We start from the raw sequence: 25,642 nt of genomic DNA, 5'->3' as shown, positions 1-25,642 counted from the left end.
AGTTATTAACATCTTCTGAAGTATTCCCGAGGGAGCTGTTGCGCCCCTAGCGGCAAGATACCTTCTCGCGTCACCGACTGTTCCCAAATTGTTGACGTGGTGCGGTTCGCTACCGGACAGGAAGGATGGCCGACCAGAGCAGGCAAATTAAACTCGCCGCAGCCAAGAAAAAGGTACACATTTGAATTGCCCATTTCACAGCGAATATAACCGTTTTTTCAAACGTTACTCTGTTCTGGATTCGAGTTGTCAGTAGTTTCAAATTTTCACGAACCCGTGTGATGTTGACATTCCACGTCCTCGGACCGGTCTGCAGTCGGCCAACCCAACTCGCATCCTCCTGCTGTGGCTGTTAGTGCGCACGAAATACCGAGGCTTAGTTTGGGCCTCTAATCGTAGCATTAAGTAGCAAGAGTATGTGGACAATTTAGACCGGGCAGGGACTTGTAAACTTTGCAATGGCGTTGCTCCCTAGGTACAAACCTTCTGTAGTTTTATCAACCCAATTGGCCAGTTTACGTTTGCTCATGTTAGCTAGCCATAGTGATTTCGCTAACGTTAGCTAACTATCAATGAATTGACAGGTAGCACCGAGCCAGTTGGCACAAGATGATTGATGCTAGCTAACACAATATTACACATAATGGGGTGTTCTTTTGTTTTGACTTTCTGTCACTTTGTGTACGTTAGCTAGCTACGTTATAACTTCCTAAGAATGCATGCCTGCCAGTGTCACTAACGTTTATATGGTTAATGAAATGACAAACTGAAGATAATGTTACCGTGGCTAAGTAAAACGTTTGCTTAGTTATTTATATTGAGTCATGTTTGACAGGAAGCAATGTGTTAGTGAAGAGTAACGTGACGGGTAGTTTTACAGCAGACGCTTCCTCTCCCTGTCTGTTTTGTCACTCAGGAGCTAGCTACCTAGAAATATTGTATATAGAAAGCTAATCAAATCAAGCTATTTTGTTTGAAGAACAGTTGTCTTGCTCAAGTCATTTGCGTCGCCTACTATCTCTTTCGACATGGTGATAACCACATACTATTGTTGAGATCCAACTCAGGAATTTGACATGGCATTCTTATCTCTCTGATGGAGTTTCTCTAATTTGTCTCATGACAGCTGTCACAGCACAACCTTGTGCAGGCGGGCGCATGTTCTACCATTACACATTTAAAAACAAACCCACTTGTGCAAGGGGGATGTTTTCTCATTTCACATTTAAAAAAACTAAAAAGTACTTTCCTCAACCTTCAGCTATTGCAGCAATTGGTTATGCTGTAAGATATTGTTGGACAGTTTTGGATCTTTCTAAATACTCATTCCATTGTCACCCACACCAGTGATACCATACCCAGGAATAACTGCTCATACTGTAGTCTAATCATATGGGATCCTTTTGAATATTCACATTATTGTAAGCCACACCAAGGCTCCCTGTACTTTCTATGCAATATAATTATTCTGCTGATGTGCTTAGCCTAGCAAACATGTGAGTTCCAGACAGTTGAGAGCTCTCATTGTCCTCTTCCCCTCCTCTCTTGTGCCGGGCAGCTGAAGGAGTTTCAGCAGAAGAGTTCTCCTGCCAGTGGAGGAGGGGTTGGAAATGGAGGAGGAGGACCAGGTGCCAAGAAGAAGAGGAAGGGAGGGAGCCAACCAGACACACCCTCAGCTGACCTACACTCTCCAGACAATGTGAGTCACCCAGCTGCATGCCCGCTGTGTGTGATGAGTTTGAGTACTGTTCATGCACACTGCTCCACTGCTTCTTTGCAAGATTTGACTTCACGCTATTTGCATTTCAATAACAAAGTGAAATGTTGCAAGAAAGCAGTCTGATACTTCTGCTCTGGAATCACATTTAATGTTCCAGCTCAGCTGCACACTTCACGTGTGTGAGTGCAGCCATTTGCAAGTGTACTGTCAGTGTTTGTCATTTATGTCAGATCATGGAATGTAAAATGCAGCTATGCTCCAGTGACCAAAGGACATGTCTTCTTCAGGCAAGAAAGTACTATCATGCTCTGTCAATTTGTTTTCCCTTCAGGATGTTGCATCTTAACACACACCCTTCTGTTTGGTTAAAATCAATATTATTATGTTAATGTGCCTTTAATCCTATTAGAATGACATCAGATTGGCAATTGTTTCATAGCAATGTCGGGGGTGTGTGTAAGGGACAGGTGATGGTTACTGTAATAATTATATACGGAGTATTCGGAAAGTATTCAGACCCCTTGCCTTTTTCCACATTTTGTTATTCTAAAATTGATTAAATAGTTGTTGTTTTTTACCTTATAAATGTACACGCAATGACAAAGCAAAAACATTTGTATAAAATAAAAAATAATAAATTTACAAAAGTATTCAGGCCCTTTATTCAGTACATTGTTGAAGCACCTTTGGCAGCGATTACAGCCTTGAGTCTTCTTGGGTATGATTACAAGCTTGGCACACCTATATTTGGGGAGTTTGTTCTCTGCAGATCCTCTCACGGTCTGTCATGTTGGATCGGGAGCGTTGCTGATTGGTGGAGTGCTGCAGAGATGGTTGTCCTTCCGGATGGTTCTCCCAGCTCTGTTGAAGTGACCATTGGGTTCTTGGTCACCTCCCCAACAAAGGCCCTTCTCCGATTGCTCAGTTTGGCTGGGAAGCCAGCTTTAGGAAGAGTATTGGTGGTTGCAAACTTTTTCTATTTAAGAATGATGGAGGCCACTGTGTTCTTGGACCTTTAATGCTTCAGAAATGTTTTGGTACCCTTCCCCAGATCTGTGCCTCGACACAATCCTGTCTCGGAGCTCTACGGACAATTTCTTCAAACTCATGGCTTGGTTTTTGATCTGACATGCACTGTCGACTGTGGGACCTTATACACAGATGTGTGCCTTTCCAAATCATGTCCAATTAATTGAATCTACCGCAGGTGGACTCCAATCAAGTTGTAGAAACATCTCAAGAATGATCAATGGAAACAGGATGTACCTGAGCTAAATGTTGCGTCTCATAGCAAAAGTTTTGAATACTTATGTAAATAAGTTATTTCTGTTTTTTATTTTTAATAATTTAGATTTGTCTAATAAAAACCTGTTTTCACTTTGTCGTTATGGGGTATTGTGTATAGATTGAGCATTATTATTATTTTTAAATCCATTTTAGAGTAAGGCTGTAAAATAACTGTGGACAAAGTCAAGGGGTCAGAATACTTTCCGAATGCACTGTAGTTCCTGGATCTTTTTTGCAGTATTTGTTTGCTTTAACTTCTGCCCTAGCCTTCCCATGGTGAAACCAGTTTTTCTGGCATCGGTAAAGACTTTGCTCCCAGCCAGTCACAATGACAGTCATTTTCTTGGAGGAACATTATCACAGAATCAAATCTTTTCTATACTTCTAGAGACGGAACTGATTGTGATGAGTCAGCCGCTAACATTGTCTGTCAATGAAGCTGCAGGTTGTGGGCTTTCAAATCTTTCTCTTTCAATGCCCTTCCTCCCTCCCTCATTAGCTCATTCACTGTCCCTCTCTCTCTCACCCTTCCATTCCCCTCTCCCATAGATTCAGAGTATTCTGAAAGTTCGTAGTCAGACCAATGGATTAGCTCTGCCTCCCTTTGGCAACAGCCAGGTGAGCTTACCTCCCTCCTGCCTTCTTTTTCTCTCTCTCCCTCTCACTCTTCCCCACTATCTCTTCTTTTGTCCTTTTTGTTCTTTTACACCTGTCTCTTGCCCTCTACTTACCTCACTTGATCTCGCTCTGTGTATCGGTCCTTTTCCCTCCCTACTGTCTCAATCCCTCTGTTTTTGCTCCTCTCCTGCATGATATTCCCTATGGTCACTGGTTGCTCATCGTAGCCATTTCTCTACAGGGAGAGAAGTGCTTTGTATTTACTTTGCCATTTGTTGATTTATTATGAATATGCTAGAATAAAGCCTAGCTAACTGTTTTTAGTTTCTTCTGTTTTGGGTCAGTCCATCAGGGGTGTGATGTTGATTTGGTAGTATCTGTGTGTTTTGCATGTTTATAACTTCTGGACCTAATTTTTGTTTGTTTATTTACCATGCTGGCATGTTTCCATCAGTGAAATCAAGATGTGTGTGATTGTCCATCCATGTGTTGTGATTGTGCTGCCTTGACTGTACCTTGTTTTGTAGGTTAGAATGGTGTGGACGTGTGTATGTTTCCTTTGTGGTTGAAGCAATTTGGAAATATACAATCTCTGGATGAGCACTGAAAAGTAATGTCTGTGTGTATTGTGGCCTCAGGCCCATGTTGATGAGGAGGTGAGAAGGTCCCCTGTCACCCAGCTACTGGAGGACCCAAACGGAGAGGCCGGCCGCAGCTCCCCTGGTTCTAACCCTGCTAGCTCTATGTCTGCTACTAACCCTGAGTGTGTCAGCCACGCCCACAATACTGACATGCAGCAGGTGTGTCCCTCCCTCCCACCGTCTTCTCTGTCTCCATCTCTCTCTCTTACTGTTGCAAGGTATACTGAATCTTCTGTACTTTTTCAATACTAGAACCTGAAACAGTTTGGTCCTAGAATTTTTACTATCAGTACTTCTGGCAAATGTGTTTCACATCATCTACTGATTTTAATAGATAATCAACTCTGTCTATTAGCGCAGCCGTTGTCCCCTTATCGCGCTGTGCCACTTACTAATTTCTAGCCTGTCCTGAGGAACTACTGCATTCACTGGGAGTCTGGGCTGCATTATCGCTCGCTGAACAGAAATTAACACATTTGAATAATGCAACACGGCATGCATAAATGTTGAAACAACTGTTAATTACTGTTTGCAAAACAATGTCCATTAAAGGCTAGAACACCTTCCAATGCAAGAAGATACCGGTAGCTTTCCTCGCTAGTTTACAGCTGAAGCAAACATCAACTCACTATCATAGTACCTTGTATGTGATAATATGCAAACCATAGCACAACATTTTGCTTATTTCAAAGCTGATTATCACCAAAAACTTTATTTGTTCACTTTCTCGCCTGACTCAGTCAAGATCATCTTTGCGCAAGCCTCTTAGTGTGTGAGTGAATGTCATGGGTCTTAAAGAGACAGCGCACACTTTATAAAAGAAGAGATTGCTTCTTCTGTGCAAATGTTGTTGATCCGTAAAGTAAGTCCCAAATTGTTTTTCCATCTGTAGCCCCAGGAATTCAGCCAAAACGAGCAATAACTCAATGCATGCACACACTCCAATTGAATATGCATTGACCTGTATTGTAAATAGTCTTGATTTACCTAGTTTATCAATCAACTAGATTCACTATTCAAATAAGGCTAATAATTTATGTAGTTAATTTTTTTACAAAGTCAAAATGATTGTATAATTGATCCATTATGCATGCATTCTAAAATCTTACATTTCTAATGTATTGATACTGAACTCGAAAGATCTGTCTGGATCAAGTGCCATTCTGTGACTTTGGCTAATACGTCTTTTTGTCTCTTGGTATCGTGATTTTAGCGAGTATCTTGATATGAAATCTGGTATCGAAGTCTAAATTCTGGTATCGTGACCACCTCTCTCTCCACTCATTAATGAGTGGTCATTTTTAACCGTGTACAAGGATGGATTGGCCTAACTTGTGTACATTGTGTCTGAATACTTTTGGCCTGGTATGTCGCTTGCTTTGATGTTTTTTAGTTTCACTCAAAGCAATTTCCTCTCTCTCTCCTCTGCCACAGAACTGCACCCCTGACGGCAATGAAAACCATGCGGAAGAGAATAGGTGGGTCACCAAGTCATCTTACACACACACACACACTCTCAATTCCTCTTCAGAATGTTCCCCCTGGTCTCTACCCTTCACAGCACCCCCCCCCTCCCCCCTCGCCTGCAGCTGTTGAACACACACACACAGAATAAGTAGCACAGTTATGAAGGCTGGCAGTTCAGTTTATCACATATTGATTGCTCCATTACTCAATAAGACTGGTGTGTTACTGTAACATTGGACTAATTCTCTCTGTGTGTGTGTGTGTGTGACCAGACCCCTTTCATCCACAGAGAGCCTGCGGCAGCTCTCCCAGCAGCTCAACGGACTGCTCTCTGGGGTATGCGTGTACTTAATGGCCACAAAAAGGAGAAATGAGGCTTATAAACTGCAGTCGACGCACTGAGAAGTGCACGTCGCCTAATTGCAAGCCCCTCCCAATGATACTCTATCTTGGTTTAGATATTTGCTTGCTCCTGGTTTAGTGCGTTGCATAATCAGGAGTGCTGTTTGTGATGCTCTCATTGGCTCTGAGAAGCTTGCTTTATTGTGGTTTGACTTATCTTGTTGTTTTTTTTCCTGTCTATTCTAGTCATCCACCACCTATGTAAATGGAGACGGTGCTCCCTCGCCTGCCAATGAAAACGAACTGGAGGTAAGTGACACATCACCACACCACACGTTGCCCCCTTATCATGGCCAGTACACAGGGAAAGGCACTATAAAATGCAATCCATTATTTATCCTGATCAGACAAACCCAGTCCCATTCTATCCCCATTTGAAGTTGCCCATTGTTAAGCGTCATGCCTATTGAATCAGCCTCAGTACATGATGTTCACTCCCCTCCTTGTGTCCAATGTGTCTCCATACACACACCAGAGAAATCATGTGTGTGTTGCCCCAGGTTATGTAGAGGTGTTCCATCCCCTCCTCTCCTCTCACAATCCACCCGTTCTTGCTCTCCATGCAGGAATGTGACTGGCCTCGGCCATACAGCTCACATGACCCCTCTGCCTGTTCTGGCCCCGCGTCCAGGCTCGGGTTACACACACACACAGGCACACACAGCAAGTGATAGACTTGACTAATGACTATAACTTAGATTGTGTTGCACAGCTGAGACAACAATGCAATCTGAAAGATCGTCACAGTCAGAACAGAACAAATGAAATGCCGTCCAGGCAACACTACTGTACCTTTCCCAGGCCCTGCATACATACAGTTTAGTGCAGAGGAACTCTATTTCTCCTTCTCAGGTCATATCTCTGTCCTGTGTAATAGTCCTCAGACCTGTTTGATTACCTTGCAGTTTGATGTCATCTATATAGCGAATGGACTCTCTTTTAGTAAATAAAATTCAGGCATCTTTCCAAAGCCTTGATTGGAGCTGGCGTATAGGTGTTAAAACATGTTATAGTGACTACTAGTTTGTAACTTGTTAAATTGGCTGAGATCACATTAGGAACTTTGATGTTCTTACCGTGGTTGTGCAGTTCAGGGTTTTCCTAACTCTGTCCTGGGGCCCGTCGTGAGTGCACTTCTTGGTTTTTGACCTAGCACTACACAGCTGATTCAAATAACCAACTCCTCAAGCTTTGATTAATTTAACCAGGGAACCCTGAAGTAGTTCATGTTATGTAGACATCTGGAGATACTGAGGTCATGTGAGAACACTGTTTGTCACATTACATTACACACTCCAGTCTGTACATGTATTACTGAATGTTCTGCTAGCTGCCCCTGTCCTCACTGTATTACCTCACTAACTACTAGTAAGACCAAATACCTGCTGCTGCCATTTTTGTTGGTTCACATTTTACATCCCTGAAGGAGACCGAGAGTCTTTACTTTCACTTTAATGAATTATTGTTTGTATTTCTACACTTCCCATCTGTTTTTAATTTATTTCACTTCAATTCACTCCCTCTTTTTTTGTTGTTGTATGTTCACACATCAGAGTCGAAACCAGGAGCTGGCAACCGCACTGGACTCCAGCAACCTAACAAACTCTCAGCTCAGTACCAAGTTAGACCTGCTGGTAAGAGTGTGTGTGCGCGCATGCTTGGGTTTTGGGCGTTCTGCAAATAACCCCTCACAGCCCCCATAGCAAGACTCATACCACACCAAGTACACTGACTGGCCACAGATTGACTAGTATGTAACGAATGACGTAACACTTAGCACGTTGGCTAAACCTGCAGCTGTGCTGAGTGGCAGCACAGTCAGTCAGTTGATCAAGTCATGCATGGTTTTGTTTATTCACCTCACAAATTTCATTGCCCTGCACTGTTCTCATTGGTAACCACTAAGCTTTGACATGCTCACCATGATCTCGACAATGAATGAAATGAGGGAATGTTTTTGTCAGTCGTTAATAATAGACCAACTGCACTGATATTGCTTCTGGAGCTAGCTTGCTAACCGTCGCAACCCGACTGACTAGGCTAGTAAGCTTCTGTGCTGCTTTGTAAATGGGAGGTGCTCAATTGGTATTTGACTCCTGAAGAGTGAAAGGAGATGACTTGTTGTTTGGTTAGATGACTGACTTAGTGTAGTGATAGTGGTGGTTTTGTGGATGGTGCTGATGTCACTGATTGTCCTCTGTCCTGTTTGTCTGACAGACCAAGCAATCTCAGGAGCTCACAGATCAGCTGCAAAAGGTGAGCATAAATATACTGGAAAAAAGATCAACGCAACATGTAATGTTTTGATGCCATGTTTCATGAGCTGAAAGAAAAAAAATCCCCAAAATGTTCCATACGCACAAGTAGCTTATTTCTCTCAAATGTTTTATCATCCCAGTTAGTGAGAATTTCTCATTTGCCAAGATAATCCATCCACCTGACAGGTGTGGCATATCAAGAAGCAGATTAAACAGCATGATCATTACACAGGTGCATCTTTTGCTGGGGACAAAATAAGTCCACTCTAAATTGTGGAGTTTTGTCACACAATGCCACAGATGTCTCAAGTTGAGGGAGTGTGCAATTGGCATGCTGACTGCAGGAATGTCCACCAGAGCTGTTGCCAGATCATTTAATGTTCATTACTCTACCATATGCCACCTCCAACTTCGTTTTAGAGAATTTGGCAGTACTTCCAATCTCCCACACAACTGCAGACCACCTGTAACCGCGTCAGGACCTCCACATCCGGCTTCTTCACCTGTGGGATTGTCTGAGACCATGACCCCAGACAGCTGATGAAACTGTTGGTTTACACAACCAAATAATTTCTGCACAAACTGTCAGAAATCTTCTCAGGGAAGATCATCTGCATCCTCCTCACCAGGGTCTTGATCGGACTTCAGTTCAGAGTTTTAACCGACAAATGCTCACCTTCAATGGCCACTGGCACGCTGGAGAAGTGTGCTCTTCACGGATGAATCCTGATTTCAACTGTATTCGGCAGATGGTAGACTGCGTGCGTGTATGGCGTTATGTGGGCGAGAAGTTGGCTGACAACATTGTGAACAGAGTGCCCCATGGTGGGGTTATGGTATGGTCAGACACAAGCTATTTTATCGATGGCAATTTGAATTCACAGAGAGACCGTGATGAGATCCTGAGACCCATTGTCATGCCATTCATCCGCCACCATCACCTCATGTTTCAGTATGATAATGCACTGCCCCATGTCGCAAGGATCTGTACACGATTCCTGGAAGCTACAAATGTCCCAGTTCTTCCATCACCTCCATACTCACCAGACATGTCACCCATTTGAGCATGTTTGGGATGCCCTGGATGGACATGTACGACAGCGTGTTCCAGTTCCTGCCAATATTCAGCAATTTTGCACCGCTATTGAGTGGGACAACTTTCCACAGGCCACAATCAACAGCCTGACCAACAATATTTCAAAGGTTATGGATCTCGCTGCATACGGCAAATTGTGGTCACACCAGATACTGAATGGTTTTCTGATCCATGCCCCTACTTTTTTTTAAGGCATCTGTGTATTCTCAGTCATGTAAAATCCATAGGTTAGGGCCTAATGAATTTATTTCAATTGATTTACATATATGAACTGTATCTTTGAAATCTTTGAAATGGTTTTATTTTGCGTTTGTTCTTCAGTGTCTCTCCTCAATGGATGAATGCAATATGTTTGTGCTTTCTTTGATCAGGAGCGAAAGGAGTTTGAACTGAAATGTGTGAGGGAGCAAGGAGCCATGCGAGAACAATTACAGGTACACACAACAGTGGAGGCTGCTGAGGAGAGGACGGCTCATAATAATGGCTGGAGCGAAAGGAATGGCATCAAACACATAGAAATCATGTGTTTGATGTATTTGATACCGTTCTGCTCCAGCTATTAACACGAGCCCGTTCTCCCCAATTAAGATGCCACCAACCTCCTGTGACACACATCCTCTGACATCTTCTCTTAATCCATTTGAAGACCTTTAAAAGCAATTCTCTCATTTCACTCTGCATTCCCAGATATGTGCTATGCATCTGTCTTAAGAGCCTATACACCATGTGTTGTTGCCTATTTACCCAGGGATGCACGCACTGACACACAGAACAAAATATGTTCTCGTCATTCCAAGTGAAACAAAGCTTTGATTTGATAAATGACGGGGATGATGCAGTGCAATGACACCAATTGAATTAATCTATCTGTTTATTTCAAGATTGTATCGTCTGCTTGTCTCTATCCATCCTCTTCTCTAGGTCCACATCCAGACCATCGGCATCCTGGTGTCGGAGAAATCGGAGCTGCAGACCGCACTGTCATACACGCAGCAGGCTGCCCGCCAGAAAACAGGTGAGTGTGTGTACACCCTGTGTGAGACTGAGGATGTATGAATATCAATGTGTGTATGTGAACGTTCTCAGTAATGTGCTGTGTTTTCAGGGGAGGCTGGTGAGAGGGAGTTGATGTGTGTAAAAGTCTATTCGTATTGGTGCTCAGTAAGCTGCTGATGTGTGTTTTCAGGAGAGGCTGAGGAGCTGAGTAACCGTCTCCAGGCCACCAAACAGAGAGTCTCTGAGCTGGAGAGAACCCTGTCCTCCGTCTCCACACAACAGAAACAGTTTGACAAGGTAACTTAAACACACACAGAGAGAGAGAAACTGTGTGAGAAGGTAATTTACATTATCACACGCAAACACACCGGACTGATTCTGAGACAGTTACTTGAATGCCGTGAGCGATGAGTTTCGATTTGAGCTTTTCAGTAATGCGTTACATATGATTGATTATCTTGTTCTCTTGTGCAGCATAACAAAGAGCTAGAGAGAGAGAGAGACAACCTGAGGCTAGAGGTGTACAGACTAAAGTAAGTCTTACCTGTAGTATGCTACCATTCTACTAAATGGCTGGCCTTTTATCTTATTTCCTTGTATGCTTTGTGGACTAGGTAGGAAAAGGAATCTAGTGGAAACCATGAGTGTCATCTATGAGTAGGTTAGGCAATTCAGAAGCTGTGTGTGTACGTTCCAACCTGACCCTCCTATATCTCTTCGTCCCTGTGCAGTAGTGTGAGTGAGGAGAGGAGGCAGCAGAGTTCAGAGCTGTCAGAGCAGCTCAAGCTGAAGGTGAGTGAGAACAGTGCTATGAGACTGGACCTGGATGAACTGCGCAAGAGACTGGAGATGGCTGACGTCATGCTGCAACAGGTAGATAGATACACACTCTCCATACACACTGTCATTATCATTTGTTTTGCAGTTGTTCAATTCTCTTGTTCTTTTATTCTTAGTTTTCCAGTCAGTCAGGGCCTCCCAGTGCCAACCAGCAGATGCAGTTACTACTGGAGGAGAAATTACAGATTGAGGTGCACACTGCTCAGGTAGGGGGGGGGGGGGGGGGTGTGTGCATGCGAGCGCATTGTGTGGGATGAATTCACCTAGAACTGATTTATGACCACACATTTATCATCAAATTTGGTGGTTGCTTAGAATTGTCCTATTTAAATTGGAAATATGTTTTTTCCATATCCCAACTCGCCCTGAGACACCCTCAGAGTGGTGTCAGGGTCTGCCATTATCAACAGCGACCCTGGAGCAATTGTGATAAAGTGCCTTGCTCAAGGGCACATTGACAGATTTTTCACTGTTGCGACTCTGATTCAAACTAGCAACCTTTCAGTTACTTGCCCAACTCTAACTGCCATTTACAAACGGGTGTATGCCTCTCTTTAATGTTTTAGCGCCTTGCCATTGTGTTAATGGTCTTTTGGTATTATCTATAGTTAATGGAGTCGGTGGCCCAGCTGCAGACAGAGAGAGACCGTTACGCTGAGCAGATCCATGAGGAGGGACGAGTATGGAAGGACAAGACAGAGCAGCTGCTCTCTCAGGTACACTATGCTACCACCCCATTAGCAGAACCTATAGAGCTGGCATAGCCTCTGAACGGAATGCTAGAAATACTTAGTCAAGTTGTTGATTGGCGTGTGTGTCCTGTGCAGGTGACACTAGTAGCAGAGGAGAGAGACAGGAGCATCAGTCAGATCCAGGAGCTAGAAGTCCACATCACAGACCTGAAGCACGCTGCAGGTGAGGCACACAGCTACCCTCCTTGTTTTGCACATCCGTGGTTCTCAGAAGAGCTTTCTACCAAAGACAAGCTTACTGTGTTCGTCCTGCCAATGATTATCATGAAAGGATTTGTATTGCCATAAGGAAAGTATAATGTACTGTTGGTGAAAGGAGAAAAATGTTCTCAAAGGGAGATGAACTGATTGTTTTCTCCTCCCCAGCCCTTTTGTCCCATGAGAGAGAGGCCCAGGTAGATCCCCAGCCCTCAGGGCCCTCCATGAGTGAACTGGCCCTCCAGGAAGCCCTCAGCAGCCTGCAGCAGGAGAGAGACTCTCTCAACACACAGTTCCAGGCCCAGGTGATAACCTCCCCTTCTCTCACACACACACACACACGCACACACACTACCAGTGAATAATAACACGCACTGTGCATATCACACTCTGAACACTCTCTGTCTCATCAAGGCCTTGACTAATAAGATGCATTATGGTTTGTGTTGGTGCCGACCTGGAACCAAATCCTGGACACCATTTCCCTTTTATAGAGTCTCACTGTTCTTCCCGTTCCTTTGCTATAGCTACGTGACAACGAGCAGCTGAGTCGTATGTGCTCGGAGCAAGAGTCCCGTCTCTCGGAGCTGGAGCGCCATGCGGAACGCGGGGCCGAGGATGCAGAGGACCGCAGGCGCATGCTGGAGGACGTGCAGAGCGACAAGGCCACCATCAGCCGCGCCCTGGCCCAGAACCGCACCCTTAAAGACCAGCTGGCTGAGCTGCAGAACGGCTTCGTCAAACTGGTAAGGACGAATATTACCTAATTTACTGTCCTGTTGACTTATTTGAAGTATTCACTAATCTGCCTAAGTTTGGTTGGTGATAAAATAAATGGGTGGAACTGGAAACATGGTTTTTACTCATCCAGCCACATTCAAAACACTTGAATTTACAGTTTAGGCATTTAGCAGACGCACTTATCCAGAGCGACTTTGTTCCTCTTAAGGTAGCTAGGTGAGACAACCAAATATCACAATCATAGAAAGTCAAACTTTTCCTCAATAAGCTACTATCAGCAGTCAGTGCTAGTAAGATAAGACACGTTAGAATAACAAGGGTGTTGCCTCGTGTTGAATGTCTCTCTGCCATCCTAGACCAATGAGAACATGGAGCTGACCACTGCTCTGCAGTCAGAGCATCACGTCAAGAAGGAGCTGGGACGCAAGATGGGACAACTACAGGAGGACCTGCATAACTTCAAGGAGCAGGTAGGGACACACAAGTGGAGGCTGCTCAGGGGAGGACGGCTCATAATAATGGCTGGAACAGAGCGAATGGAATGGCATCAAACACATGGAAACCATGGATGTTTCTCTATGCATACTACTGTGCTCCAAGTGCATTCTCCGAGGACGTTCTCTTGAGTATGTTCTTGTGAGGACGCATAAAACATTTAATTTGAGAAGCACTCCCCCTACTGTATTACCTCACGCTGCATCTCCCCATTCATTTCTTCCAGCCAGGGCAATGGCAACAATAGAGACAAAAGACTGCATTCTGTAATGCTGCATGATGCGACTAATGATGATTTGAAAAAAGACGCTTGGAAGGCATAAGCTCGGCTTAGTTTTTTGCTCAGGCTGCACACACTTCATCAGTCTCTCATTCACAATTTAACGGCGGCATCCCCTTTGTGTGGCCGTAATGCAACCTAAAAAAGTCCATGCTTTTTGTGGCCGTTGTGCCCTTCTCCCTGAGTGCCGCACGCTCCTAAGCACCTCTCACATAGCTCTCCATCACGTGATCGGGTCTTTCTCACAGGCTACCAGTGAAGACACACATAGGGGGACGCACTCATCCTTATCCAATTCCAAGGTGCATGTTGGAAGAACTGTCCACATTTGACTTTTGTCAGCCAACATGATGAGTAACGAACAGTACAATCACTAGCCTATGTCAATATACAATCCCCCATAGTACAAAAATTGACCTATTCTGTGTGAGAAATAAATATTCCAAACATAGTCTGGGACAGTTGTGGGATGCGATGGATATCAAATTAATCCAACCACTATCATCAACAAAAAAAAGTTTTACTCAATGTGGCTGACGCAAAAAAACAGCTTTAAATTATGATAAACAATTTGGCCTCTTTCTTCACATTATAAGCACAGCAATGTGCACAGGGTAGTAGGCTACGAGCGCAAATGTTCCATTAGCGGAAAACACCATTATCAAAAGTGACCACAAATGCGATTTATGCATTTAATGCTTTTATTATAAAGGTGCATTTTTATGGTGAAAATGATCTTCCCCAAACTTGAAACTCACACGCTGCTTATGTATACCACTTAGGCTCTACAACCCTTCTAAAGCGGATTAATGTGCTTCATTTTAAGAAGTTGTTTGGACACTTTAGGGCTATGGGTTAGGCTACATGAGGTGTGCAACTATGATTCGAAAAACTTGCAAAAAGAAGCCATTGTTTCTTTCCCTTATGCTGGGCATAATTCACAAGTGATCATTCACAAGTAGTAGGCTAGTATTGTCTCCCATCAGACTATTCTTGATTTAATCTTGTCTTTACAAATAATATATGTGAAATTAGTTTTGATTTAGAATGGACAATTATCATGCACCTGTCTTGAAACGGGCAGCGGGGGAAAAAATACATCTCATCTATGCACTTAAATTGCGAATGAAGGACGCTTTTCCCGTGGTTCATTTTTATGCCAGCCATGAGGCTATACTCCTGTTGTAAAGATAAACAATGTGCTTAATATTAGGAAAGTTGTGAAATATAGTAGGCCTAGCAGAAAGTTGATGGGATCCTTCCCTTTTTAATAGTGGCCATCACTCTGTCTATAGGCTATGTAATTGCATGGCCTATAGGAATGTTGCGCCTCATGAGCTCTCATGAAGCTTTTTATTAGATTTTTGATGACATTTGCATCAGTTAACAGGCAGTTAGCAAATTTGGTAGGCTACTAATGAACATCAGCAGCATCAGAGCTTGGAGAAGCCTAATTACCGTGCCTAAACGGTCACGTGGAATTTGTTTGACTTCATGACTCATGACAGCCGGTGTGGCAGTCACCGCAACAGCCCTAGTCTGAATACTTTCTGAATTAACTATGTGAATCATAATCTAGCTAGAAAGATTACCTTAAACTAATGTTATGCAAGGTAGATGGCAATTCTGCATGACCAGCTAGCCAGTTGACCTTATGGACTTACTCATTCACTGAACCTTCCTTCTTCTAGCCAGGACAATGTCAAAAGAGACGAAACAAGATATACACAAAGCAAACTTTTTACTTCATATCTATGAGCTAGCTATATGTGAATCGTAATAATGTAGCTAACAAGATAGTATAACAGGCATGGGTAGCTAGCTAACAATTCTTTGTGGCTATCTGTCTAGCTAACAGTAGTTGCTAGCCAGTTAGCTCTAATTTACTATGGGCTTACGACCTACAGTGGGTATTGTAGGCAGGTAACCATGCCAAAATTAACACAATGTATTTATCAACATATCAAGATGAAATGTTGTAGTCAGGCAACATATGAGATGTGAATAGGCAACATTTAATTACAAAGTCGGAGTGTATTTTCTCTCACTTCAACTCAAGTAATGTCCGCTATTGATTTCAAGAAAATGTAATTTTATACGTGGTTACGTCATATTTCTTTGCATACTTTCCATGGAAGCTTGCGTCTGCATGCTTCAAAATGTACAAATGGAGTACGCATTCGAGAAGTGCTCCGTTTCGCATACTTTGATTTGGACTCATACTCCGACCCTTCCTTGCTCCACTTTGCATGCATGGTTGTATGCATTTTGAGAAACACCCCATGTGCTTGATGTATTTCATACCATTCCGCTCCAACCATTACCACCAGCCCATCCTCCCCAATTATTAAGGTGGTGAACAGCTGCAGGAACAACATTTGTCACACAAACACACTCACACGTCTGCTTCATCCCCAGTTGGAGCTGAAGTCTCTGGAGTACCAGGCACTGCTGGAGCAGCGGGACCAGATAGTGGCCCACCTACAGCAGTACTCTGCAGGCTACACGGCCCTGGCATCTGAGCGGGAGCAGCTCCACAGACAGTACTTGCAGCAGAGCCAGCTGATGGACCGGCTGCAGCATGACGAGACCCATGGAAGGGTTCAACTGGAGATGAGCCACAAACAGCTGGAGCAATACCAGGTCAGGGAACGGGACACGCATACATTCATAATGCATCGTTACTGCTGCGCTGGCTGGCCGGCTGGGTTGTCAATAGTTGCCACAAAGTCAAAATTGGCTACATCGTAAAAATTCATGAAAACTTAAAAGGTTAGGCTTATGGTTAGTGGTGGGGTTAAGGTTGGTGTTGGGGTTAGGTTTAAAATTGAATTTTGAGAAGATAAATTGTAGAAATGGGTGGGGTTTATGACTTTGTGGCTGTGGTAACCCTCCCCCATACAGGAGAGGCTGGAGCGGTTGTCCAGAGACAACGAGCAGCTGAAGGCTGAAGTCACAGAGCTGCTCAACAGCTCAGCCCTGGCCACACCCCCCAGAGACCAGGGAGACGGAGTGGAGAGCCAATCCCTGCCAGAAAGCCCACAGAAGTCCTCCATTGCTATCCCAGAAGACTTTGAGAGCCGGGAAGAGATGGTAAGGAGAAAATAACTATCAGTGGTTTTAAGTGGCCTCTAGTGTTGTTGCTCCCAAATGCTACATATGTGAGGATTTTCAAAGCATCTCTCAGTCTCCGATTTATTTATTTATTTTTTTAAATCCTCTTCCGTCTCTCTCAGGAGGAGTTTGTGCGTGATGCAGTGGCACGTGTGGAGGCAGAGAGAGATGAGGTGAGGAGCAGACTGGAGGAGGAGAGGAGACTGCACCTTGCAGCCCGTCACCAGGCTGCAGCACCCAGCATGGAGTTCCAGCACCACAGTCATGACCATGAACACAACCATGACCACGGTCACAGCCACGGCCACACTCACAGCCATGACGGCCACACTCGCAGCCATGATGACCACAGTCACTGTGAACACACAGGTGAGAGGAGGAGAGGTGCATGCACATATTTGTGTGTGCTACGTGCATGACCAATGTTTGTTTTCTCAGAGCTCTATGCTAGGTTTGAGTGTGTTACCATTGCAGTGTGTGACCGGTGTTTCCCCCCCGTGTTAGTCTCAGGGTCAGAGGGCGTACCAGTGGAGGTACACGAGGCCCTGTGTGTTGCCATGGAGAAGCTCCAACACCGCTTCACCTCACTGATGCAGGAGAAGGCTGACCTGAAGGAGAGGGTAGAGGAGCTGGAACACCGCTGTATACAGCTGTCTGGAGAGACTGATACTATAGGTGACAATCACACTCCTCTATACAGCTGTCTGGAGAGACTGATACTATAGGTGACAATCACACTCCTCTATACAGCTGTCTGGAGAGACTGCCACTATCAGTGAGACACACACTCTCCACTACCCTTTTTCACACACACACACACACACAGTGATGCACTTACACATTCATTCCCATAGTGTGACCGGTCATCCCTTTCCTTCATTGTGTGTTTGTCCAGGAGAGTACATTGCCCTGTACCAGAACCAGAGAGCTGTCATGAAGCAGAAACACACGGAGAAGGAGCAGTACATCAGTATGTTGGCCCAGGACAAAGAGGAGATGAAGGTTTTATTTAATTTTTTATTTAACTAGGCAAGTCAGTTAAGAACAAATTATTATTGACAATGATGGCCTACCAAAAAGCCTTTTGTGGGGACAGGGGCTGGTATTAAGAATATGCGACAAAACACATCACGAGACGACACTACATAAAGAGAAACCAAAGACGACAGCATAGCATGGCAGCAACAAATGAAAACAGCATGGTAGCAACACAACATGGTACAAACATTATTGGGCACAGACAACAGCACAAAGGACAAGACCGTAGAGACAACAATACATCAGGCAAAGCAGCCACAACTGCCAGTAAGAGTATCCATGATTGAGTCAAACTGGACCATTTTTTCTTGCAGCTTGTGCCAGTCGCTAGCTGCAGTGAACTGAAAAGAGGGCCCCCAGGGATATGTATGCTTTAGGGACTTCTTACAGAATGTGAATGGCAGAACGGGTGTTGTGTGTGTGTGTGACTGCAGTAGCTATCTCAGATAGGGGGAGTGAAGCCTAAGAGGGTTTTATAAATAAGCAGCAACCAGTGGGTCTTGCGACGGGTATACAGAGAGAACTAGTTTACAGAGGAGTATAGAGTGCAGTGATGTGTCCTATAAGGAGCATTGGTGGCAAATCTGATGGTCGAATGGTAAAGAACGTCTAGTTGCTCGATGCACCGTTACCTGCCAATCTAAAATTACGTGTCTGTAATCTAGCATGGGTAGGATGGTCATATGAATCAGGGTTAGTTTGGCAGCTGGGGTGAAAGAGGAGAGATTACGATAGAGGAAACCAAGTCTAGATTTAACCTTAGCCTGCAGCTTTGATATGTGCTGAGAGAAGGACAGTGTGCCGTCCAAGTACTTGTAAGAGGTGACTACCTCAAGCTCTAAACCCTCAGTTAAAAAGCAAACCGGTGGGGAGAGGGGCATTCTTCTTACCAAACTACATGACCTTTGTTTTGGAGGCATTCAGAACAAGGTTACGGGCAGAGAAAGCTTGTTCGACACAAAGAAAGCTTTGTTGTAGAGCGTTTAACACAAAATCCGGGGAGGGGCCAGCTCAGTATAAGACTGTATCATCTGCATATAAATGGAGGAGAGAGCTTCCTACTGCTTGAGCTATGTTGTTGTAAATTGAGAAGAGCGTGGGGCCTAGGATTGAGCCCTGGGGTACTTCCTTTGTGACAGGCAGTGGCTGAGACTGCAGATGTTCTGACTATACACTGGCCTGCTAATTACCTCTCTCAAAGTGTTCAAAGACCCCTCAGAGACACCAATACTCCTTAGCTGGCCCACAAGAATGGAATGGTCTACTGTCAAAATCTTTGGCCAAGTCAATAAAAATAGCAGCACAACATTGCTTAGAATCGAGGGCAATGGTGACATAATTGAGAATCTTTTAAGATTGCAGTGACACATCCATAACCTGAGCGAAACTAGATTGCATACCAGAGATAATACTATAGAGTTCAAGAAAGCCAGTCAGTTGAGTATTGACATGTTTCTCCAGCACTTTTGATAAACAGGGCAAAATGGAAATAGGCCTGTAACAGTTAAGTTCAGCTTGGTCTCTCCCTTAAAATAAAGGACGCACCGGGGCTGCCTTCCAAGCAATGGGAACCTAACCAGAGGAGAGATGGGTTGAAAAGTTTAGAGAGGCTTGGCGATGATAGGGGCAGCAACCTTAAAGAAGAAAGGGTCTAAACCATCTGACCTGAATGTTTTTTGGGGGTCAAGTTTAAGGAGCCCCTTAAGCACCTCGGACTCAAGTGACTGCCTGCAGGGATACACTTTGTAGTGGGGCAAGGGAAAAAGAGGGAGGAGCATCGGGGCTAGTCTCATTAGGAGTGGGAGATGAGAATGTTGGATGGGGAAGGAGGTATGGCAGAGTCAAATAGGAATCCTGACTTAATGAAGTGGTGATTTAAAGAGCTCCGCCATGTGCTTCTTGTCAGACAACCACATCAACATTTAGGGACATGGGCAGATGTGAGGAGGAGGGTTTATTCTCCAGGTCTAATCGTTTTCCAGAACTTCTTGGGGTTAGACCCACAGAGAGAGAACTGCTCCTTAAAGTAACTAACTTTGGCCTTGCACTTATTTATAATTTGCCTGAACGACAGCCAGTCAGCCTGAGTATGCGTGTGCCGAGCGATTTGACAAATGGAATTCTTGAGGTGGAGTAACTGCCAGATCACGGTCGAACCAGGGGATGAACCCGTTTTTAATTCTCCTTTTCTTTGAGTGCGTGTTTGTTAATGATGCCACTGAAAATATAAAAAAAGAAGGTCCAAGCATCTTCGACAGAGGGGATCAAGCTGGTTCTATACCAAGTTACAGGCCAGGTCATGAAGGATGGCTTGCTCATATTTTTTTGGCAAGGGTCTATGACAAATCAGGACAGGTTGTTTCACTGAGCAGCCATTACAAACACAGGCTGTAAAACAGTGATCGCTAAGGTCATTAGGGGCGGCAGGTAGCCTAGTGGTTAGTGCATTGGGCCAGTAACCGAAAGGTTGCTAGATCTGGATTATTGGTAAGGAAAACATCAAGGAGAGTAGCCTTTTCTGGGTGTTTGGAGTCATATTTTGTTGGATTGGTAATAATCTGAGAAAGATTTAGGGAGTCCCATTGCTTTAGGACTTGGTCAGGATGTTTAAGCATGTCTCAATTCAGGTCACCTAGCAGGACAAATTCAGGCTTAGTGTAAGGGGCCAGGAAAGAGCTTAAGGCATTTAGGGTGCAGGCTGGTGCTGATGGTGGACGATAACACCCAGCAATAGTCAACAATTAGTTATTTGTAAGTTTATTGTGTAAAACCTGCAAATCAAATTGTTTGGGGACATACTTGGTGGAGACAACCGAGCACTGAAGGTGTTCGTTGGTAAAGATTGCCACTCCACCACCTTTGGAAGATCTGTCTTGCCGAAAAAGGTTAAAACCAGAAAGGTTAACATCAGTGTTCAAAACACTTTCTTAACCACGTCTCGGTAATGACGAACACATCTGGATTGGAGCTGTGAACCCACCAATATTAGTGCCGATTTTAACAATCGGTATTCGGCCTTTTTGGATGCCGATTATGGCCGATTACATTGCAACCCACAAGGAAACTGCGTGGCAGGCTGACCACCTGTTACACGAGTGCTGCGTTAAAAGAACCTTGTGGCTGCAAGGAGCCACGGTAAGTTGCTAGCTAGCATTAAAATGATCTTATAAAAAAAACAATCAATCTTCACATAATCGATTATGTTAACCATGTTAACTACACATGGTTTATGATATTACTAGCTTGATATTGATTAAAATCGGCCGATTTTCATATCAGCTTTTTTTGGTCCTCCAAGTATCAGTATCAGCGTTTTAAAATCATAATCGGTCAACCTCTAATTTTAGGTAATTATCTTCCAGTGTTAGCGTACAGAAAACCCATGCTTTTACGAGAGAAGAAATCGGTGAAGTAGACATCAGAGCACAAATCAGAATTGGGGCTAGCGACAGTAGATGGGCCAGGGTGTACTTGCACATTTCCAGATATCATCAGCAGTAATATAATCAGGGCACGGCAGAGGACAGGGAGAGCTCTGCAGTGTTGATTTGACATTTGAATGTGCATTAGATGGCAACAAGATCATATTGTTAAGCAATTTCATCAGGTAACATGAATAGAAAGCCGGGGAGAGGTGGTTAGAATAGGATGGGAGGCCAAGAGTCTGTGTACCCAATAAACATAATCTGTCCCACGGTTGGGTAAACAAGCAAGTTCATAGTAAACAAAGCACGCATGAGGCAAATAGCATAAAGCACAAGAGAAAAATATAATGACTTGGGACTAGCCATTGTAAGCTCAGAGTCACTCACCCCAACAGTGTGTGTGTGTGCTGGAGGCGAGCGACAGCTTGGGAGAGAGGGGGGGGCAGACGGTGAACAGATAGCCAGGTGGAATCCAAGCTGCAGTGCAGCAGGCAACGGGAGTAGGTGTCACACCCACTTGGGAGAGGCTTTTTTTTCGGAAGGCAGATTCCTTGTAGAAAATCCCAGCTAGCTAGCAAGTCACTGTCCACCATCTTTTCCATGTGGAAAATGTTGTTAGCTAGCTATATCTTTTCAGTTTTGGAAAATGGTCCACACACACACACACAAACGTGCTCTACTCACACACAGAAAGTACACCAATTTGATTGTTTCTGTGCCCATGCAGGCCAAACTGGCAGAGCTGCAGGACCTGGTCATGAGGTTGGTGGGTGAGAGGAACGAGTGGTACAGCCGCTATGCTGGGATGGTGGCTAGCGCTGACACTACAGCTAACCCTGACCTGCTGCCAGCTGGGGAGGACCATGTCCAGGCTCACCACGCACACAGACGCATGGAGCTCAATGCTGTGGACGGACAAGGTTTGAGCACACACGCGCACACACACACACACACCTCCATTCCCGCTGTAGAGTCCATGGATAGTCATTATACTAACCTCCCTGATCTCTCATCTCCTTCCCCCTTCTCTCTCCAGAGTCTATGGATCTAAGTAAAGCTATGGAATCTGACTCCACCACCCCTGATACCCCTCACAGTGCACTGTCAGACTTGGTCCAGAGGCTCCCCCCAGATTCACAGGCTCTGATGAGGCCCCAGGAGGATGGCACGGCCAGGCAGATCATGCAGCTGCTCCAGGAGATCCAGGGGCCCCGCTCCGTGCCCTTCCTGGGGGACAATCCCTGCATCCCCTTCTTCTACCGGCCTGACCAGCAGGACGAAGTCAAGATCCTGGTGGTCTGATGAGACTATGGAGCCAACTGGCAAAGTTGGTTTGGATCCCTGGCAATGTTGAAGGATCTCTGAACACACACACCATTCCACCACGTCACACTTAGGTCATCTAGGATCACACGTACACACACTTCTGGGTATACGGTCTCACACACATGCGCACTCTCCCCCCCCCCCCCCCCGTCATCGTCAAATTCAAGTTTCTGGAGAGTTTGTTTACGCTGTCTCACACTCCATTTGAGTCCTTGGGGGGTCTCACATGCAGTTTATTATTCACTGCACACTAAGGCTGGGTGTTGCTCACTCCCCTTATGCAATAAAATATCTCTGTCCCCTCAGTCAGTCTATTGAAGGAGAAATGAAGGCTTTCAGTGAAGTTAGCAGCAATAGTATGTGTGCGTGCATGGACTACTCTCACAGGATCCTCATTCACAATGTGTGTCTGATTCTGGAGAAGAACTGGGATAGTCTGTGTTTGGTAGTGGAGACAGACAAGGCTTGGTTTTGCCCTGTGGGCTGTGTCTCAATTAATTTATTTGTCTCTTTTCCTCCATGACAACTGATGGGCAACAACATACTCAGGCATTTGGTCATGAATGGAAGGAGACTGATACACAGCCTTAGGTAGGTGTTGGTGTGTTCTATGGCAGTGGAGGTAGTGTTTTGTCAGTGAAGCAGGTGGAGTAGTGAAGGTCAGTATCAATTCAGGCTGGAGCCTTGACCTAACTGGGGAGAAAGCAAGTCAGGAAGCATTGGTAAAGACACTAGCATTTGGCACAAGTTTGCATTGTTCACTTAATTTCTAAGTTGTTTACTTCTAAGTAGGGGAACACAATGACGTCATAGGAAAGAGGAACGTGAACGTAGACACATGGCTGCTCTCCCCTACAATTACCTTGTCTATCCACCCTCTTCCATTTGGAAACACTGAAATCTGAACACATGCATGTACAGTAGAGCTTTCTCTTATGCCAATGAGCCAGTCAGTTCTATTCCCCTAGTTTGCTCTGCGTTTATTTATTTCATGTCCCATTTTCATGTCATCTCTTGTTTATCAATCGTTCAATTCCATTGTGCTTGTTGCCCCTCTACATATCATTGATATGAAGTTGCTCCCTTTGAGACTGGATGGAGATTGGATCATTTATCACAGACAATCTCAATTCTATCCCTAATGATCTGAATGTAAGTGGTCTCTTCTCTCTAGTTTCATGGGCTTTTGTTGTCGGTTATTGCACTAAGATTGTACAGAGCTTCTACTAAAATCCTGTCCCATCTCACTTGTTTTTTGGACAGTAGTTTTTCTATGGCAGACCCATTCTAGGCATTTGATTTCTGTGCTTGGAGCCCTATGATGTCATGAGTGCTCTTTGGCACATCTGGGCAGAGGGTTCCACTCAAAGCTAACGAATGGAGACTAAAGCTTGTGTGTTGAAGTGACCGAGAGAGAGAGTGTGTGTGTGTGTGTACACTTGGAGGATGTACAGGTATGTGTATATATAGTGTTGTATTAATCATAGTAACACAAGGCAGAGGCAATGGGGGTTAAGCTCTGCTGTTTGATTGGAAGGTCATCCTGTTTTTGGAGAAACTTCCCATGATGGGGGTGTGTGTACTCATAATATTTGTTGATTTTTGAATTTTGAGGCTTCCGTAGTGTCTTTGTTGTTGACTACCGATGTCAGATTTTTTTTATTCAAGAATGGAAGTCTTTAATGATAAGTCAATTGATTACCCCTAACTTAATGAAAAGCAAACAGTCTGAAAAATAGTAAGGTGGTTTTTGATAATGCTATGTGAAATGTGTTCAATCAGATATGAGGAAAGTATTGGTTGTGGAGGATGTTTTCAGGTCTGTAGAGGTGTGTGTGTGTGTAAGGGTTTTGTACTTGGTCTGCATTAATTGCTGAACCAACTCTACCCTGAAGTGCAGCACTTTTCACAGTAGGACTTGACACAGTTTCTCTTGAAAGTGAATGGACTGTTACCCCTATCTGAATTAAATTCCTGGCTTAGCGTTCTCTTATGCTTATGAAAAATATTGTAATTAAAAAAAGTTAACTTTTGTTTTGGGAGTAGTAAAACCAAAAGAAAATCTTTTCAAATAATTTAAAATGCCATTATTTTGACGGTGACGAGAGATACAAGTAATAGATTAAACTGATTTCTCCCCCCCACCCCCCCCAACACAGACTTTCTAATTCAATGTTTATTTTGAATGGATGTGTGTGTGATTGAACAGATGATTTAGAGACAGTTGAAAGTTTTCTGTTGTAAAGGAGCTGTATATACTGTAACTGTGTAAGATATTGTACAGTATATTCATTCTGCCTGGTGTGGGAATAAAGGTAATGGCTGTTTGTAGTGTTGCTAGCAGCCCAGAGCGTTTGTCTGTTTGTGTGAGCATTTGTTGGACACACAGCTGAGGTGAAGGGGTAGGCGTGATGTCTTTGTATTAAATCAAAGGTTAACTAAATTAAAATATATTTATTAGGCATAATTATCCAAACTAATCCGTTTTAATGCAATGTAGGCTGTTTGGGGACGTTGAAGGATCGTTGAGCTTCCAACACTACATTTCTGATGTGATTTCTCCTGTAAGATTTATTTTCTCCCCTCCTGAATAAAACTGATTGAGCAAAGTAGACAGAATCTGGTCAATGGATCCTTGCAAGTATCCCTCTGAGTTTCTACCTTCAATATGCCCTACAAATTAGACATGTTATTTTGAATGTGCAATTCCTGATTTTTCCACAAAATAAGACAAGCAGACCATATTGGTACACTGACTTTTAATGTGTTGACGAAGCGCAGCCTGTTGGACAGACTCATGCCACCCACAGCAGTAAGATAAGATACAGGACAACGTTGTCACAGCAGGATAGAATACACACATTCACTCTGCCCAGTCTGCACTCATTTCCTGTCCCCAGACAGAGACCGAGAAACAAGGGACAAATTATTCTTCTCTACATGCTACT

The 25,642-nt window shown here is 44.1% G+C and overlaps 1 protein-coding gene across 4 annotated transcripts; it reads left to right on the top strand.

The window, feature by feature from the left end:
* The first annotated feature begins 36 nt into the window (after positions 1-36).
* Positions 37-25,306, top strand: LOC110523594 (golgin subfamily A member 2). Of its 4 annotated transcripts, XM_021602431.2 has the most exons (27): positions 37-173; positions 1,559-1,699; positions 3,557-3,625; positions 4,264-4,425; positions 5,701-5,744; positions 6,006-6,069; positions 6,322-6,384; positions 7,689-7,769; positions 8,353-8,391; positions 9,861-9,923; positions 10,411-10,504; positions 10,676-10,782; positions 10,960-11,018; positions 11,217-11,358; positions 11,442-11,531; positions 11,934-12,041; positions 12,153-12,240; positions 12,444-12,580; positions 12,803-13,021; positions 13,373-13,486; positions 16,210-16,434; positions 16,696-16,884; positions 17,028-17,274; positions 17,410-17,580; positions 17,801-17,907; positions 22,096-22,288; positions 22,405-25,306. In XM_021602431.2, exons 1-27 carry the CDS (start codon positions 126-128, stop codon positions 22,668-22,670), a joined length of 3,330 nt encoding a protein of 1,109 aa, XP_021458106.2. In that variant the 5' UTR covers positions 37-125; the 3' UTR covers positions 22,671-25,306. The 4 variants fall into 4 exon arrangements, with proteins under 4 accessions (XP_021458106.2, XP_021458107.2, XP_021458108.2 ...); XM_021602432.2 differs by lacking the exon at positions 3,557-3,625; XM_021602433.2 differs by lacking the exon at positions 4,264-4,425.
* The last annotated feature ends 336 nt before the right edge of the window (positions 25,307-25,642 follow it).

The sequence above is a fragment of the Oncorhynchus mykiss genome, chromosome 5 (assembly GCF_013265735.2).
Source record: "Oncorhynchus mykiss isolate Arlee chromosome 5, USDA_OmykA_1.1, whole genome shotgun sequence".
Lineage (NCBI taxonomy): Eukaryota > Metazoa > Chordata > Actinopteri > Salmoniformes > Salmonidae > Oncorhynchus > Oncorhynchus mykiss.
The sequence above is the reverse complement of the archived record's forward strand: the minus strand, read 5'-3'. Positions and strand labels throughout refer to the sequence as shown.

What these genes read in the sequence shown, in the direction of transcription:
- LOC110523594 (XM_021602431.2), top strand. Translation starts at nt 126, where the DNA reads ATGGCCGACCAGAGCAGGCAAATTAAACTCGCCGCAGCCAAGAAAAAG. An exon ending in CCAATGAAAACGAACTGGAG is followed by an intron (nt 6,385 to 7,688) that starts GTAAGTGACACA and finishes TTCACACATCAG; the next exon opens with AGTCGAAACCAGGAGCTGGC. An exon ending in GTACCAAGTTAGACCTGCTG is followed by an intron (nt 7,770 to 8,352) that starts GTAAGAGTGTGT and finishes TTTGTCTGACAG; the next exon opens with ACCAAGCAATCTCAGGAGCT.